The sequence below is a fragment of the Bos javanicus genome, chromosome 29, assembly GCF_032452875.1.
Source record: "Bos javanicus breed banteng chromosome 29, ARS-OSU_banteng_1.0, whole genome shotgun sequence".
In the NCBI taxonomy this organism is placed as follows: Eukaryota; Metazoa; Chordata; class Mammalia; order Artiodactyla; family Bovidae; genus Bos; species Bos javanicus.
Window position 1 is genome coordinate 28,279,865 of NC_083896.1, and position 16,087 is coordinate 28,295,951.

A 16,087-nucleotide genomic window follows, 5' to 3' on the forward strand; every position below is an offset into this window, starting at 1 on the left:
AGCATATTCAAAAGCAGAGACATTACTTTGCCAACAAAGGTCCATCTAGTCAAGGATCTGGTTTTTGCAGTGGTCATGTATAGATGTGAGAGTTGGACAGTAAAGAAAGCTGAGCTCTGAAAAATTCATGCTTTTGAACTGTGGTGTTGGAGAAGACTCTTGAGAGTCCCTTGGACTGCAAGGAGATCCAAACAGTCCATTCTAAAGGAGATCAGTCCTGGGTGTTCTTTGGAAGGAGTGATGCTGAAGCTAAAACTCCAATACTTTGGCCACCTCATGCAAAGAGTTGACTCCTTGTAAAAGACTCTGATGCTGGGAGGGATTGGGGGCAGGAGGAGAACGGGATAACAGAGGATGAGATGGCTGGATGGCATCACCGACTCGATGGATGTGAGTTTGAGTGAACTCCGGGAGTTGGTGATGGACAGGGAAACCTGGCATGCTGCGATTCATGGGGTCGCAAAGAGTCCTACACGACTGAGCGACTGAACTGAACTGAACTGAGTTTTGCGTGGTTCTATATATCTTTTCCACATGTCAGGTACCCCTGTCTGCTGTCAGCTAGTGTTCTGAGTGCACGTATGTGTCGGAAGGTGTGTTCCTGATGTACCCATGGAGCGAGATGTACTCCATGTCCAGCTACTCCTCCGCCATCTTGTTTTCCTTCTGTATATCTTCTTTGATGATATATCTTCCAAGGTCTGAGAGATGAGTTGTTTCCAAGGTTTTGGGGAATGGCAGGATGGACAGGTAGAATACAAGAGTATTTTTAGGACAGTGAAACAACTTGTATGTCACTATAAATGTTTATATATATATATATATATATATATTGCTATACATTTGTCAAAATCCACAAAATGCACAATACCAAGAGTGCCCTAATGTCATCTATGGACTTGAGTGGCAATGATGTATCAATGTGGATTCATAAATCATAACAAATATGCAACTCTGATCGGGGATGCTGATAATGGGAGAGGCTATGCATATAAGGAGGCAAGAGATATGTGGGAAATCTCTGTACGTTCAGTTCAAGTTTGCTTTGAGCCAAAAACTGCTCCAAAGAAAAATAAGGTCTTTTTTTTAAAATGGTTTTTATATTCACAGTTATCAAGAGAAGAAAGCATGCCATACCATGAGGGCTAAACACAGAAGCACAGGATTGGTTAGGAAGCAAAAAGAGAGGATGTAACTGGACAAGAGACTTGTGTTTTCCACATGGAATAATGAGCAAGTTTAGGATTGACTAGTTTGAATAATTTCAGCTGGTTCTGGAACACAAGGGCTGTCCCCAGTTGTCTAGAAACCGAATTTGGCTTAGTTAGGGAAGATGGATTGTGGCCCAGAGTTTGAGAGCACAGTAAACGAGGTTGTTGGGTGTATGGGTCCAGCAGTGGTTGGTTTGCATTTGAAGCTACACTCATAAATGAAGGAATTCATCACAACTAAGCCTGCTTCATAAGAAATGCTAAAAAGCGTTCTTCAAGCTGATGTTCAGTTCAATTCAGTCGCTCAGTCGTGTCCGACTCTTTGCGACCCCATGAACCGCAGCTGATGAAAAGGCACTAATTAATAACATGAAAATGTTTGAAAATACACAAGGTAATTGTAAATGTAAGTATATAGTCAAACTCGGAATACTATTATGATATAATATGGTGGTGTGCTGCTGCTGCTGCTGCTGCTCCTACTAAATCGCTTCAGTCGTGTCCAACTCTTTGTGACCCCATAGACGGCAGCCCACCAGGCTCCCCTGGGATTCTCCAGGCAAGAACACTGGAGTGGGTTGCCATTTCCTTCTCCAATGCAGGAAAGTGAAAAGTGAAAAGTGAAAGTGAAGTCACTCAGTCCTGTCTGACTCTTAGCGACCTCATGGACTGCAGCCCACCAGGCTCCTCCGTCCATGGGATTTTCCAGGCAAGAGTACTGGAGTGGGGTGCCATTGCTTTCTCCGAATATGGTGGTATCCAAGCCACTAAACTCTAATATAAAGGTTAAAGGACAAAATTATTAAAATAACTATAGCTACAATATTGTGTTAATGGATCATTGTTGTTGTTTAGTCTGTAAGTAGTGTCTGAGTCTTTACAACCCAATGGACTGCAACATGCCAGGCTTCCCTCTCCTTCATTATCTCCCTGAGTTTGTTCTAATTCATGTCCATTGAGTCAATGATGCTGATAACCATCTCATCCTCTGTCACTCCTTTCTCCTTTTGCCTACAATCTTCCCCAGCATCAGGGTCTTTACAAATGAGTCAGCACCTCTTTGCATCAGGTGGCCAAACTATTGGACTTTCAGCTTCAGCATGAGTCCTTCCAATGAATATTCAGGGTTGATTTCCTTTAGGATTCATTGGTTTGACGTCCTTGCAGCCCACAGGATTCTCAAGAGTCTTCTCCAGCACCACATTTTGACAGCATCAGTTCTTCAGCACTCTGCCTTCTTTATGGTCCAACTCTCCCAACCATACATGATTACTGGAAAAACCATAGCTTTGATCATATGGACCTTTGTCAGCAAGCTGATGTCTCTGCTTTTTGATACGTTGTCTAGGTTTGTCATAGCTTTCCTTGCAAGAAGCAAGCATCTTTTAATTTCATGTAACTGATATACAATATGCTAATAGATATACAATATGAAAAGAACTAAGGTGTGTCAGCAGGGAGAGAGTAAAAGGGTAAAGTTTTTGTACACAACTGAACTTAAGTTGCTGTCAGCATAAAATAGACTGTTATATCTATACAATGTTTTAGGTATGCCTAAAGCATACCTAAAACAAAAACCCTAAGAGATACACAAAAGATAAAGAGAAGGGAGTCGAAGTACACCAATATGGAAAATTATTCAAAAAGGAAAGTAGCCAGAGAGGAGAAAAGGTATAAAAGAGCTACAAAATAGCCAGAAAACAATAAGATATCATTAGTAAGTTGTTATTTATCAACTATTACTCTTAATGTAAATGAATTAAATTCCCCTATCAAAGGCATAGAGTAACTGGATGGATAAAAAAAAAAAAACTCAACTACATGATTCCTGTAAGACACTCACTTCAGGTTTACTGACACACATGGAGTCAAAGTGAAAGGAAGGGAAAAGATAATTTATGCAAGTGAAAAATTAAAGAGCAATGGTACCTATACTTATATCTGACAAAGCAGACATCAAATTTAAATGATCACAAGGGACAAAAAATTGTCATTAGATAATGACAAGAGGATAATTCATCAAGGGAATAGAATAACTATAAATTATATGCACTAAATATCTAAGCATCCCATTAATCAGATACTAACAGATCTGAAGGGAGACATTGACAACAATACAAAAAGAACACATGGTTATGACACCCCACTGCCAATAATGGATAGATCACCCAGACAAAAAAGTAAAAAGGAAATGTCAAACTTGAACTATGCTTTAGACTAAATTGTCCTAACAGACATCTATAGAATATACCATCCCACAGCAGTGGAATACTTGTCAAAGACACACAGAACATTTTCTAGGATATATTACATGATAGTTCATAAAGAAGCCCTAGGAAATTTTAAAAGACTGAAATCATGAAAAGCATCTCTTTTATCCACATTTGTATGAAACTAGAAATCAGTAACATGAGGAAAGCCAGAAAATTCACAAATATGTGGAAATTAAACAGCATACTCCTGAAATACCAGTCGGTCAAAGAATAATTATTTTTTTAAATCTTGAGATAAACTGAATGGAAATACAACATACCAAATCTTATGGGCTACAACAAAAGCAGTTCTAAGAGTGAAAATTTTCCTGTTAATTTTTATTTAAGGATAGTTGATTTACAATGTTGTGTTAGTTTCTCATGTACAACAAAGTAATTCAGGCAGATGTATAGATAAATATAAATGGTGTGTGTGCTCAGTAGCTTTAGTCTTGTCCGACTCTTTGTGAACCTATGGACTGTAGACTGCAGGCTCCTCTGGTCATAGGATTCTCCAAGTAAGAATACCAGTGTGGGTTGCCATTTCCTTCTCCAGGGGATCTCCCCGACCCAGGGATTAAACCCAAATCTCCTGTGCCTCCTGCATTGCAGATGGGTTCTTTACTGCTGAGTCACTGGGAAAGCCACAAATATGGCTTTCTCAGATTCATCTTGATTATGTCTTATTACAGTATTTTGAATGTAGTTCCCTGCGCTATATAGTAGGACCTTCTGATTTATCTATTTAAATGTAGGAGTTTATGTGTGCTAATCCCAAACTCTTAATTTATCCCTCCCCTCTTACCCCTTGGTACCCATAAGTTTGTTTCTATGTCTGTGAGTCTCTACCTTTATGTAAGTGAACTTATTTGTATTATATTTAAGATTCCACATACAATTGATACCATATGATATTTATCTTTCAATGTGACTTGCTTCACTTGTAAGATAATCTCTAGGTCCATCAATGTTGCTGCAAATGGCATTATTTCATTCTTTATAATGGCTGAGAAATATTCCATTGTCTCTCCTGAGGAAATAATCAGAAATCTAGACAAAATTTTAACACAAACTAACAATTATAGCATTATTTATAATAATAAAACATTGGAGAGCCTGACACAATTTTAATTTTTAACAATAGAAGGAAGATTATTAATGACATTTTTACATGATGAAACCCATGAAAAAGTATGATTCAAAAATATTTACTGATAAGTAAATGCTCCCATTATAATGAGAAAGTTAACAATATTTTATAACATGACACATAGAGCATGATCACACTGGAAGAAAATATTATACTCCAGATAAGATCCTCATTTCCTGATCTCTGAATGGTGGAGTGTGTGTATCAGTTAGCTGTTGCTATATAAGAGTCTCACAAAATCTCACTGGTGTATAGCAATGATTATTTGTTGCTCACATGTCTACAAGATTGTTGTGGTGCATCTTGTCTGGTGCATAAGCCTATATGTATACATGTATATTATATATATAAGTGTACAAAGATATATTTTTGAATATAGACATATTCATAAGGAATATCAACAGCTGTTGCTTCTAAGGAGAATTCAGGGATGGAATAACTAGAGGGGAAGCAGCCATATCATCACTGCATAACCTCCACTTGTGTTGTTTAATTGTTTACCATGTGCAAGAATTACTTGGTCAAAATGTTTTTACTGTATTTTAATAATATTTAATACAGGAAATAGCAACCCACTTCAGTATTCTTGCCTGGAAAACTTCATGGACAGAGGAGCCTAGCAGGCTACAGTCCAGGGAGTTGCAAAGAGCCAGACACAACTGAACAACTAAGCATGCACACAAAATATAATTTTAAAATGAAAATTAGAAAAGAGCCAATTTTTCTCATGAATAAGGAAGTTCTTGAAAGGTGAAGTGATATGCTACAGACCATGCAAAAAGCAAAGAAAGTGCTGATGACTAGATGAAAGAGTTCCAGCAGGAAAGGAACTAAGATTTATTAAGTGCCTGGCATTTACTTCTCTCAAAACCTCACGAAGTCAAGACCATTATCTCACTTTTAAAAACAGAGAAATTAATATTTAAAGACATTAAGTAATGTTCTCAAAATCACACAACTATCAACTGAGCTTACCAGATTACTACCAACCAACTCCATTACAGGCTCACAAATTGATGCTTCCTCTGCAACCTTTTGAAAGGGTCTTAGTCACCTCATTCACCAGCCACATAAACCACACATTCAAAAGGTCTCCTGAATTCAATTCTCATTCCCTGTTGCATACAGAGTAAAGCAAAACCTTCCCCCAGCACTCTCAGTTCTATAACTTTGATCTAAAGGGCAAACTAACCACACATTCAAAGTTCCCTTTTTCCCAAAGGAAGAGAACCTTTCCAAAGAAAAGCTCATATGACAAAATGCCTCGTCAGAATTTAACATGTTAATACTTTTCCAAAGAACTTTCCTTTATTACTAATTAATCATTGAGACCCAAGGTGTTCCAATGTATTCTAAAACACTTTACCCAGTGTTCTAGGTGTGTAAAACAGTCAAAATGAATTATCTCTTTCCCATACATGACTGCATGAGAAGATCCGCGCAATCTATAGTGCCTTAATCCTCTGGAAATGACCTCTTCTAATAATTAGCTGCTTAGTGCTTCATGATAACTAACTAAATCCACAAACTATTTACTCCTATCTTACAACTTACAGGCTCTTAAGTAGTCTATCCCAAGCCACAGACTTTTCCATCACAGCTAAATACCCAAACTAACCCTTCAGTTCAGTTCACTTCAGTCACTCAGTCGTCTCGGACTCTTTGTGACCCCATGAACTGCAGACAACCAGGTCTCCCTTTCCATCACCAACTCCAGGAGTTCACCCAAACTCATGTCCATCGAGTCTGTGATACCATCCAGCCATCTCATCCTCTGTCATCCCTTTCTCGTGTCCCCAATCCCTCTCAGCATCAGGTCTTTTCCAAGGAGTCAACTCTTTGCATGAGGTGGCCACAGTATTGGAGTTTCAGCTTCAGCATCAGTCCTTCCAATGAACACCCAGGACTGATCTCCTTTACAATGGACTGGTTGGATCTCCTTGCAGTCCAAGGGCTCTCAAGAGTCTTCTCCAACACCACAGTTCAAAAGCATCAATTCTTCGTTGCTCACATTTCTTCACAGTCCAAATCTCATATCCATACATGACCACTAGAAAAACCATAGCCTTGACTAGGTGGACATTTGATGGCAATGTAATGTCTCTGCTTTTGAATATGCTGTCTATGTTGGTCATAACTTTCCTTCCAAGGACTAAGCGTCTTTTAATTTCATGGCTGCAATCACAATCTGCAGTGACTTGGAGCCCCCCAAAAATAGTCTGACAATGTTTCCACTGTTTCCCCATCTATTTCCCATGAAGTGATGGGACCAGATGCCATCATCTTCGTTTTCTGAATGTTAAGCTTTAAGCCAACTTTTTCACTCTCCTCTTTCACTTTCATCAAAAGGCTTTTTAGTTCCTCTTCACTTTCTGCCATAGGGTGGTGACATCTGCATATCTGAGGTGACTGATGTTTCTCCCAGCAATTTTGATACCAGCTCGTGCTTCTTCCAGCCCAGCATTTCTCATGATGTACTCTGGATATAAGTTAAATAAGTAGGGTGACAATATACAGCCTTGATATACACCTTTTCCTATTTGGAACCAGTCTGGTGTTCCATGTCCAGTTCTAACTGTTGCTTCCTGACCTGCATACAGGTTTCTCAAGAGGCAGGGCAGGTGGTCTCACATTCCCATCTCTTTAAGAATTTTCCACAGTTTATTGTGATCCACACAGTCAAAGGCTTTGGCATAGTCAATAAAGCAGAAATAGATGTCTTTCTGGAACTCTCTTGCTTTTTTGATGATCCAGCAGACGTTGGCAATTTGATCTCTGGTTCCTCTGCCTTTTCTAAAACCAGCTTCAACATCTGGAAGTTCACAGTTCACTACTGCTGAAGCCTCGCTTGGAGAATTTTGAGCATTATTTTACTAGCGTGTGAGATGAGTGCAATGGTGTGGTAGTTTGAGCATTCTTTGGCATTGCTTTTCTTTGGGATTGGAATGAAAACTGACCTTTTCCAGGCCTGTGGCCACTGCTGAGTTTTCCTAATTTGCTGGCATATTGAGTGCAGCACTTTCACAGCATCATCTTTCAGGATTTGAAAAAGCTCAATGGAATTCCACCACCTCCACTAGCTTTGTTTGTAGCGATGCTTCCTAAGGCCCACTTGACTTCACATTCCAGGATGTCTGTCTCTAGGTGAGTGATCACACCATCGTGATTATCTTGGTCATGAAGCTCTTTTTTCTACAGTTCTTCTGTGTATTCTTGCCACCTCTTCTTAATATCTTCTGCTTCTTTAGGTCCATATCATTTCTGTCCTTTATCGAGCCCATCTTTGCATGAAATATTCCCTTGGTATCTCTAATTTTCTTGAAGAGATCTCTAGTCTTTCCCATTCTGTTGTTTTCCTCTCTTTCTTTGCATTGATCGCTGAGAAAGGCTTTCTTATCCCTCCATGCTATTCTTTGGAACTCTGCATTCAGATGCTTATATCTTTCCTTTTCTCCTTTGCTTTTTGCTTCTCTTCTTTTCACAGCTATTTGTAAGGCCTCCCAGGCAGCCATTTTGCTTTTTTGCATTTCTTTTCCATGGGGATGGTCCTGATCCCTGTCTCCTGTACAATGTCATGAACCTCCGTCCATAGTTCATTAGGCACTCTATCTATCATATGTAGTCCCTTAAATCTATTTCTCACTTCCACTGTATAATCATAAGGGATTTGATTTAGGTCATACCTGAATAGCCTAGTGGTTTTCCCTACTTTCTTCAATTTAAGTCTGAAATTGGCAATAAGGAGTTCATGATCTGAGCCACAGTCAGCTCCTGGTCTTGTTTTTGCTGACTGTATAGAGCTTCTCCATCTTTGGCTGAAAAGAATATAAGAAATCTGATTTCGATGTTGACCATCTGGTGATGTTCATGTGTAGAGTCTTCTCTGCTGCTGCTGCTGCTCTTAGTCACTTCAGTCGTGTCCGACTCTGTGCAACGGCATAGACGGCAGCCCACCAGGCTCCTCCATCCCTGGGATTCTCCAGGCAAGAGCACTGGAGTGGGTTGCCATTTCCTTCTCCAATGCATGAAAGTGAAAAGTGAAAGTGAAGTCGCTCAGTCGTGTCCAACCCTCAGCGACCCCATGGACTGCAGCCTTCCAGGCTCCTCCGTCCATGGAATTTTCCAGGCAAGAGTACTGGAGTGGGTGCCATTGTCTTCTCTGAGAGTCTTCTCTTCTAACCCTTAAATAACTCTAAATTCTGACTCTCTTAGTCTTGAAATAATGTTGGAAATATTCCAATCAAGCATCTTTATAATCCTTTAAATAACAGAAGTTCTAATTCACTAGCCTGGGTCCCTCAGCTTCTACACATAGCCATAGGAGTTACCATGCTTCACCTGCTATCTTGGACCTACACACTTGATACCCACACACCACATTTTTAACACAATTCTGTTGTCAGTTGGCCAGGATCAAGTTTAGCAAACATTTGTCTCCCACTCTTGTGAAGAAATGTAATATTCAAAACTTATATACTGAGAACTTTTATTAAATAACTGTAACTATAGTCAGATTTTAATATACTGATATATCATACTTTCAAAATGAAATCTGCAAGGGCAACAAGGAAACGACGCAGGAACACAGGGCACAGAGGAAAACGAAGCAGATTCAAATTCAAGGCCTGGATTCCAGTCCCAGCTGTGGCAACAGTTCTGTGGCCCTGGAAAACATATGTAATACTTCCAAGTCTCCAAGTCTGTTAAATGAGGAGACTAGATTAAATGGTTTATAAGACCCATTCAAGATTAAATGGTCTATGATTGTAGAGCATATGCATAAAATAATATTAGAATATTCAAGGTGGATCAAGGGGCAGGGGAAATACATCTGAACCAAACACTCAGTGCTCACTCACTTCTATCATGTCCAATTCTTTGCAACCCCATTGTCTGTAACCCAGCAGGCTCCTCTGTCCATGGGATTCTCTAGGCAAGAATACTGGAGTGGGCATTATCAGAGAAATGCAAATCAAAACCACAATGAGGTACCATCTAATACCAGTCAGAATGGATGCTATCAAAAAGTCTACAAACAATAAATGCTGGAGTAGGTGTGGAGAAAAGGGAACCCTCTTACACTGTTGGTGGGAATGCAAACTAGTACACCCACTACGGAGAACTGTGTGGCGATTCCTTAAAAAACTCGAAATAGAACTGCCTTATGACCCAGGAATCCTACTGCTGGGCATACACACCAAGGAAATCAGAATTGAAAGAGACACATGTACCCCAATGTTCATTGCAAAACTGTTTACAATAGCTAGGACATGGAAGCAACCTAGATATCCATCAGCAGATGAATGGATAAGAAAGCTGTGGTACATATACACAATGGAGTGTTACTCAGCCTTTAAAAAAAAGCACATTTGAGTCAGTTCTAATGAGGTGGATGAAATTGAAGCTTATTATACAGAGTGAAATAAGTCAGAAAGAAAAACACCAATACAATATATTAATGCATATATGTGGAATTTAGAAACATGGTAACAACAACCCTGCATGTGAGACAGCAAAAGGGACACAGATATAAAGAACAGACGTTTGGGCTCTGGGAGAAGGTGAGGGTGGGAAGATTTTAGAAAATAGCATTGATGCATGTATATTACCATATTTGAAATAGATGATGAGTCCAAGTTCAATGCCTGAAACATGGCACTCAAAGTTGGTGTACTGGGACAACCCAGAGGGATGGGATGGGGAGGGAGGAATGAGGGGGGATCAAGATGGGGGGACACATGTACACCCGTGGCTGATTCATGTCAATGTATGGCAAAAACCCACCATAATATTGTAAAGTAATTAGCCTCCAATTAAAATAAATAAATTCATTTTTTAAAAAGGAATACTGAAGTGGGTTGCCATGCCCTCCTCCGGGGGATCTAACGCATCTCTTATGTCTCCTGCATTGGCAGTTGTGTTCTTTACCACTAGTGCCACCTGGGAAGCCCGAAGTGAAAGTGTTAGTTGCACATCCAGACACAAAGACTTAAAACTTTCTGTACAAGAGAGGGCAAAAAATGACACTTACACCTTTCATTGAAAACACTCACAAGCTAATAAACAAAACATTTTATCTACTTCTTCAAATACTACTCCTTTCTCAAGAAATTATTTTTCCCCAAGGTTTTCCTCAGGGCAGCTTTGACATCCTTGTTCCTCAAACTATATATCAGTGGATTTAACATGGGCACCACAATGGTATAGAACAGGGAGGACACTTTCTCTTGGTCAAGGGGCAAAACGGAAGGTGGTTTGAGATACATAAAAGCCCCAGAACCAAAGAAAAGGAAAACCACAATTATGTGGGAGCTGCAAGTACTGAAAGCTTTGGACCTGCCCTCAGTGGAGTGAATGCGGAGAATGCTGGAAAGGATTAGAGCATAAGAGATGGAGATGGTGACAGTGACCATTCCAATAACAGTGGTCACAACTATGAAGACCACCAGTTCATGCACAGAAGAGCTGTTGCAAGCCAGCTCAAGCAGAGGAGGGATATCACACAAGAAATGATTGATGAGGTTGTCGGCACAGAAGATCAGACTTGCTATGCTTCCTGTGTGGGCCATGGCCCCTGAAAACCCCATCACATACACACCCAACAAAAGCAGTAAACAGACCTTAGGAGACATGGTGACTGTGTACACCAGTGGCTTACAGATGGCCACATAGCGGTCATATGCCATCGCTGACAGGACAAAGGACTCAGAGATGACAAAGAAGCAGAAGAAAAACAGTTGAGTCAAACACTCTGCATGCGAGATGCTGTTCTTCCTTGAGACAAAACTCATCAGCATTTTGGGAGTGATGGTAGTGGAGTAACAGAAGTCTATTAAGGAGAGGTTGAAGAGGAAGAAGTACATGGGGGTGTGCAGGCGTGAGTTCAACCCAATCAGCATTATCAAGCCCAGGTTCCCCACTAGAGTGACCACATAGAAACCTAGAAACAGGAGGAAGAGGGGGATCTGGAGTCCTGGCTGGTCTGTTAAGCCTGCAAGGATGAATTCTGTCACCGAAGAGTTCTCAGCTGCCATTCTCCCCTGGAGAAAACCCAGTCCATGGGGGAAAGAAAAGAACCATTTTGAGAGAAACACCACTACCACCCTCCCAGTACCCACCTCCAATTCTTGAGAATGAAATCCACCAAGACACTTGAGATTTCGTGTGGGGGGAACGTTTTTACTTTTTGCTATGGATATTCTTTAATAGCTAAGTAACTTAAACTTCCAGTGAACAATAAAGAGCTAGACTTTACCTCCAGAGTGACCACTGACACTTCTAGAAGAAGCAGACATATATTCATATTCCAATTCATTCAAAAATAAGAGATGTCTTTTAGGTCTTTAGGTCAGTCCATTTTCTGTGCCCTGTCTCTTCTACTTCTGTTTGACAATGGGGACTTTCCCTTGACCTCCAGAAGAGACTGTGACTTCTCAGAGCTCCCACCTCTGGGTCAGTGTTGACAAACAAAGAAGGAGATCCCATATTTTTCCAGGATCTCCTGTCTCTAGTGGCTTTAGAGTTAATGATAATTGTTTCAAGCTAGCACTTATTTAAGTGGCTACTATGTGAGGCTGTGTACTAAGAGCTATGTGACAATACTATTATCCACATTTTGCAGATGAGAAAGCTGAGTTAAGTAACTCACCCAAAACTCAGCCCTAAAACTACTGAGCAGCTGCCAGAAGGTGAACTTGGGCAGTCTGACTCTTACAGTTTGCACTGGTAACCACCATGTTGCATGACTGACCAGGGCCAATCACGAACTCACCTTCCTTTAGTTTAGAGCTGTAAGGCCATACTACACTGTCTCTTGTCCACAATTGTCCTGGGAAAGAAAATGACCGTAGTGAATTGAAGATAGCTGCTTTGAGCTCAGAACTCTCTCCTCACAATCTGGTCTTAAGAATCAGAATCTCTGATTTATCTTGTATCTCATTCTGCTATGAAGAGCATGTTTCCGATTATTGGTTTACTCAAAACCCCTCCAGCTACAAGGAAGGAGGCTGTGCCTTTTCCTGACTAGTGGATAACAGGAGAATGTGGAGTTTTATTAGGATTGTAGATCTCAGTGACTTCATTATTCAGAGGCTCCCTCAAGACCATTTCCTGAGAGATTACTTTCCCAGGGATAGAAATGTTTGTTTATACCCTTGATATTACTTGCTTTGGTTTTTATTTTTTTGTTGTTGTTGTTTCTTCATTTTTTTATGATATTTTTTTTGAAACTAAAGATTATTTTTAATGATAACAGGCCAAAACCTCAAATCAGAAATACATATGTACAAGAATTGTGTACATATCTGAGGGGGGCTCTCTGTTGATTGAAATCAAATTATTTTTCAAAAGAATGCCATCAAGACTAGAGTTCGGAGAGCCTTACATCTGGCCTCTTTTATAATACAGTGAAGCAAGGACTGGGAAGTTAGGATTTTTAACAAGCTCTCTTTGATTTCCATTAAGTTTCTTGCATCACCCATTTAAATCTGGCCTAGTTTAGTATCCTTTAAACATCCCCAGTTATAAGGTATACATTTCTTGCAGAGGGTAGAGTTGGAGAAACATGGTAAAATCACATCTAACACCTCACTGTGGGCAAATTCTTGAATGCCCCTTCAGTTCAGTAGCTCAGTCATGTCCAACTATTCAAGACCCCATGAACCACAGCAGGCCAGGCCTCCCTGTCCATCACCAACTCCCAGAGTTCACACAAACCCATGTCCATTGAGTCATTGATGCCATCCAACCATCTCATCCTCTGTTGTCCCCTTCTCCTCCTGCCCTCAATCTTTCCCAGCATCAGGGTCTTTATACATGTTTTAATGCCATTCTCCCAAATAGTTCCCCTCCACCCACCTCTCCCACAGAGTCCAAAAGACTTCTATACATCTGTGTCTCTTTTGTTGTCTTGCATACAGGTTTCTCATTACCATCTTTCTAAATTCCATATATATGCGTTAGTATACTGTATTGGTGTTTTTCTTTCTGGCTTACTTCACTCTGTATAATAGGCTACAGTGTCATCCACCTCATTAGAACTGATTCAAATGTATTCTTTTTAATAGCGAGTAATACTCCATTGTGTATATGTACCACAGCTTTCTCATCCATTCATCTGCTGATGGACATCTAGGTTGCTTCCATGTCCTGGCTATCATAAACAGAGCTGTGATGAACATTGGGGTACACGTGTCTCTTTCAATTCTGGTTTCCTCAGCGTGTATGCCCAGCAGTGGGATTGCTGGGTCATATGGCAGTTCTATTTCCAGTTTTCTAAGGAATCTCCACACTGTTCTCCATAGTGGCTGTACTAGTTTGCATTCCCACCAACAGTGTAAGAGGGTTCCCTTTTCTCCACACCCTCTCCAGCATTTATTGCTTATAGATTTTTGGATCGCAACCATTCTGACTGGCATGAAATGGTACCTCATTGTGGTTTTGAATTGCATTTCTCTGATAATGAGTGATGTTGAGCATCTTTTCATGTGTTAGTTAGCCATCTGTATGTCTTCTTTGGAAAAATTTCTATTTAGTTCTTTGGCCCATTTTTTGATTGGGTTGTTTATTTTTCTGGAATTGAGCTGTAGGAGTTGCTTGTATATTTTTGAGATTAGTTTTTTGTCAGTTGCTTCATTTGCTATTATTTTCTCCCATTCTGAAGGCTGTCTTTTCACCTTGCTTAGAGTTTCTTTTGTTGTGCAGAAGCTTTTAAGTTTAATTAGATCCCATTTGTTTATTTTTGCTTTTTTTCCAATATTCTGGGAGGTGGGTCATAGAGGATCCTGCTGTGATGTATGTCAGAGAGTGTTTTGCCTATGTTCTCCTCTAAGATATTTATAGTTTCTGGTCTTACGTTTAGATCTTTAATCCATTTTGAGGTTTTTTTTGCGTATGGTATTAGAAAGTGTTCTAGTTTCATTCTTTTACAAGTGGTTGACCAATTTTCCCAGCACCACTTGTTAAAGAGATTGTCTTTTCTCCATTGTATATTCTTGCTCTTTTGTCGAAGATAAGGTGTCCATAGGTGTGTGGATTTATCTCTGGGCTTTCTATTTTGTTCCACTGATCTATATTTCTGTCTTTGTGCCAATACCATACAGTCTTGATGACTGTGGCTTTGTAGTAGAACCTGAAGTCAGGCAGGTTGATTCCTCCAGTTCCATTCTTCTTTCTCAAGATTGCTTTGGCTATTCGAGGTTTTTTGTATTTCCATACAAATTGTGAAATTATGTATTCTAGCTCTGTGAAAAATACTGCTGGTAGCTTGATAGGGATTGCATTGAATCTATAGATTGCTTTGGGTAATATACTCATTTTCACTATATTGATTCTTTCGATCCATGAACATGGTATATTTCTCCATCTATTAGTGTCCTCTTTGATTTCTTTCAACAGTGTTTTAGTTTTCTATATATAGGTCTTTAGTTTCTTTAGGTAGATATATTCCTAAGTATTTTCTTCTTTTCATTGCAATGGTGAATGGAATTGTTTCCTTTGTTTCTCTTTCTATTTTCTCATTATTGGTATATAGGAATGCAAAGGATTTCTGTGTGTTGATTTTATATCCTGCAACTTTACTATATTCTTTGATTAGCTCTAGTAATTTTCTGGTGGAGTCTTTAGGGTTTTCTATGTAGAGGATCATGTCATCTGCAAACAGTGAGTTTTACTTCTTCTTTTCCAATTTGGATTCCTTTTATTTCTTTTTCTGCTCTGATTGCTGTGGCCAAAACTTCCAAAACTATGTTGAAAAGTAGTGGTGAGAGTGGGCACCTTTGTCTTGGTCCTGACTTTAGGGGAAATGCTTTCAATTTTTCACCATTGACGATAATGTTTGCTTTGGGTTTGTCATATATAGCTTTTATTATGTTGAAGTATTGCTTTGGTTTTTAGAGACAGTTTCTCTCAACAAACAGTTATCTGGTATAATTAAGAAAAAAATCATTGGAAAAATGACTGTTATTACCATTTCTTGAATATCCATTACTGTGCCTGACAAAGACCCTTTACACTTTCTGGCTGCCAAGATTGAAAACATCATGCACATATATTCTATTTCTCATAATAATGATATTCGTTATTAAGGTAAGTTGCTCACAGAGACAATGTGTTTCAGAGCCCACATGCCTGGGTCTGTGTAAATTTAAGCCCCTATATATAATCACCTGATTAAACTTCCTCTTCTTGAGGGTCACTGGAATTCTTAAAGCAGAGTCCCTGCCTTCTGAAATCTGGCAATTTTGGGAAAAGTAACAAATAAATATGAAATGACTTTAATAAAAACAAGAATTATGTCAAGAAACAATTAACACTAAGAGCTATCTATTATAATTTAGAGTAAGATACGCTTTCCAGGTGGCTCAGACAGTAAGGAGTCCACCTGTAATGCAGGAAAACCAGGTTCAATCCCTGGATCAGGAAAATGTCCTGGAGAAGGAAATGGCAACCCACTCCAATATTCCCACCTGGTGATC

At 39.6% G+C, this 16,087-nt stretch overlaps 1 protein-coding gene across 1 annotated transcript; it reads right to left on the bottom strand.

Annotated features, from left to right (window-relative positions):
- Positions 1-10,705: 10,705 nt before the first annotated feature.
- On the bottom strand, positions 10,706-11,647 carry LOC133240977 (olfactory receptor 8B12-like). The gene has a single exon (XM_061405944.1). It carries the CDS (start codon positions 11,645-11,647, stop codon positions 10,706-10,708), a length of 942 nt encoding a protein of 313 aa, XP_061261928.1.
- Between the last annotated feature and the right edge of the window lie 4,440 nt (positions 11,648-16,087).

Coding starts and splice junctions, on each gene's coding strand:
- LOC133240977 (XM_061405944.1), bottom strand. CDS start 11,647: ATGGCAGCTGAGAACTCTTCGGTGACAGAATTCATCCTTGCAGGCTTA.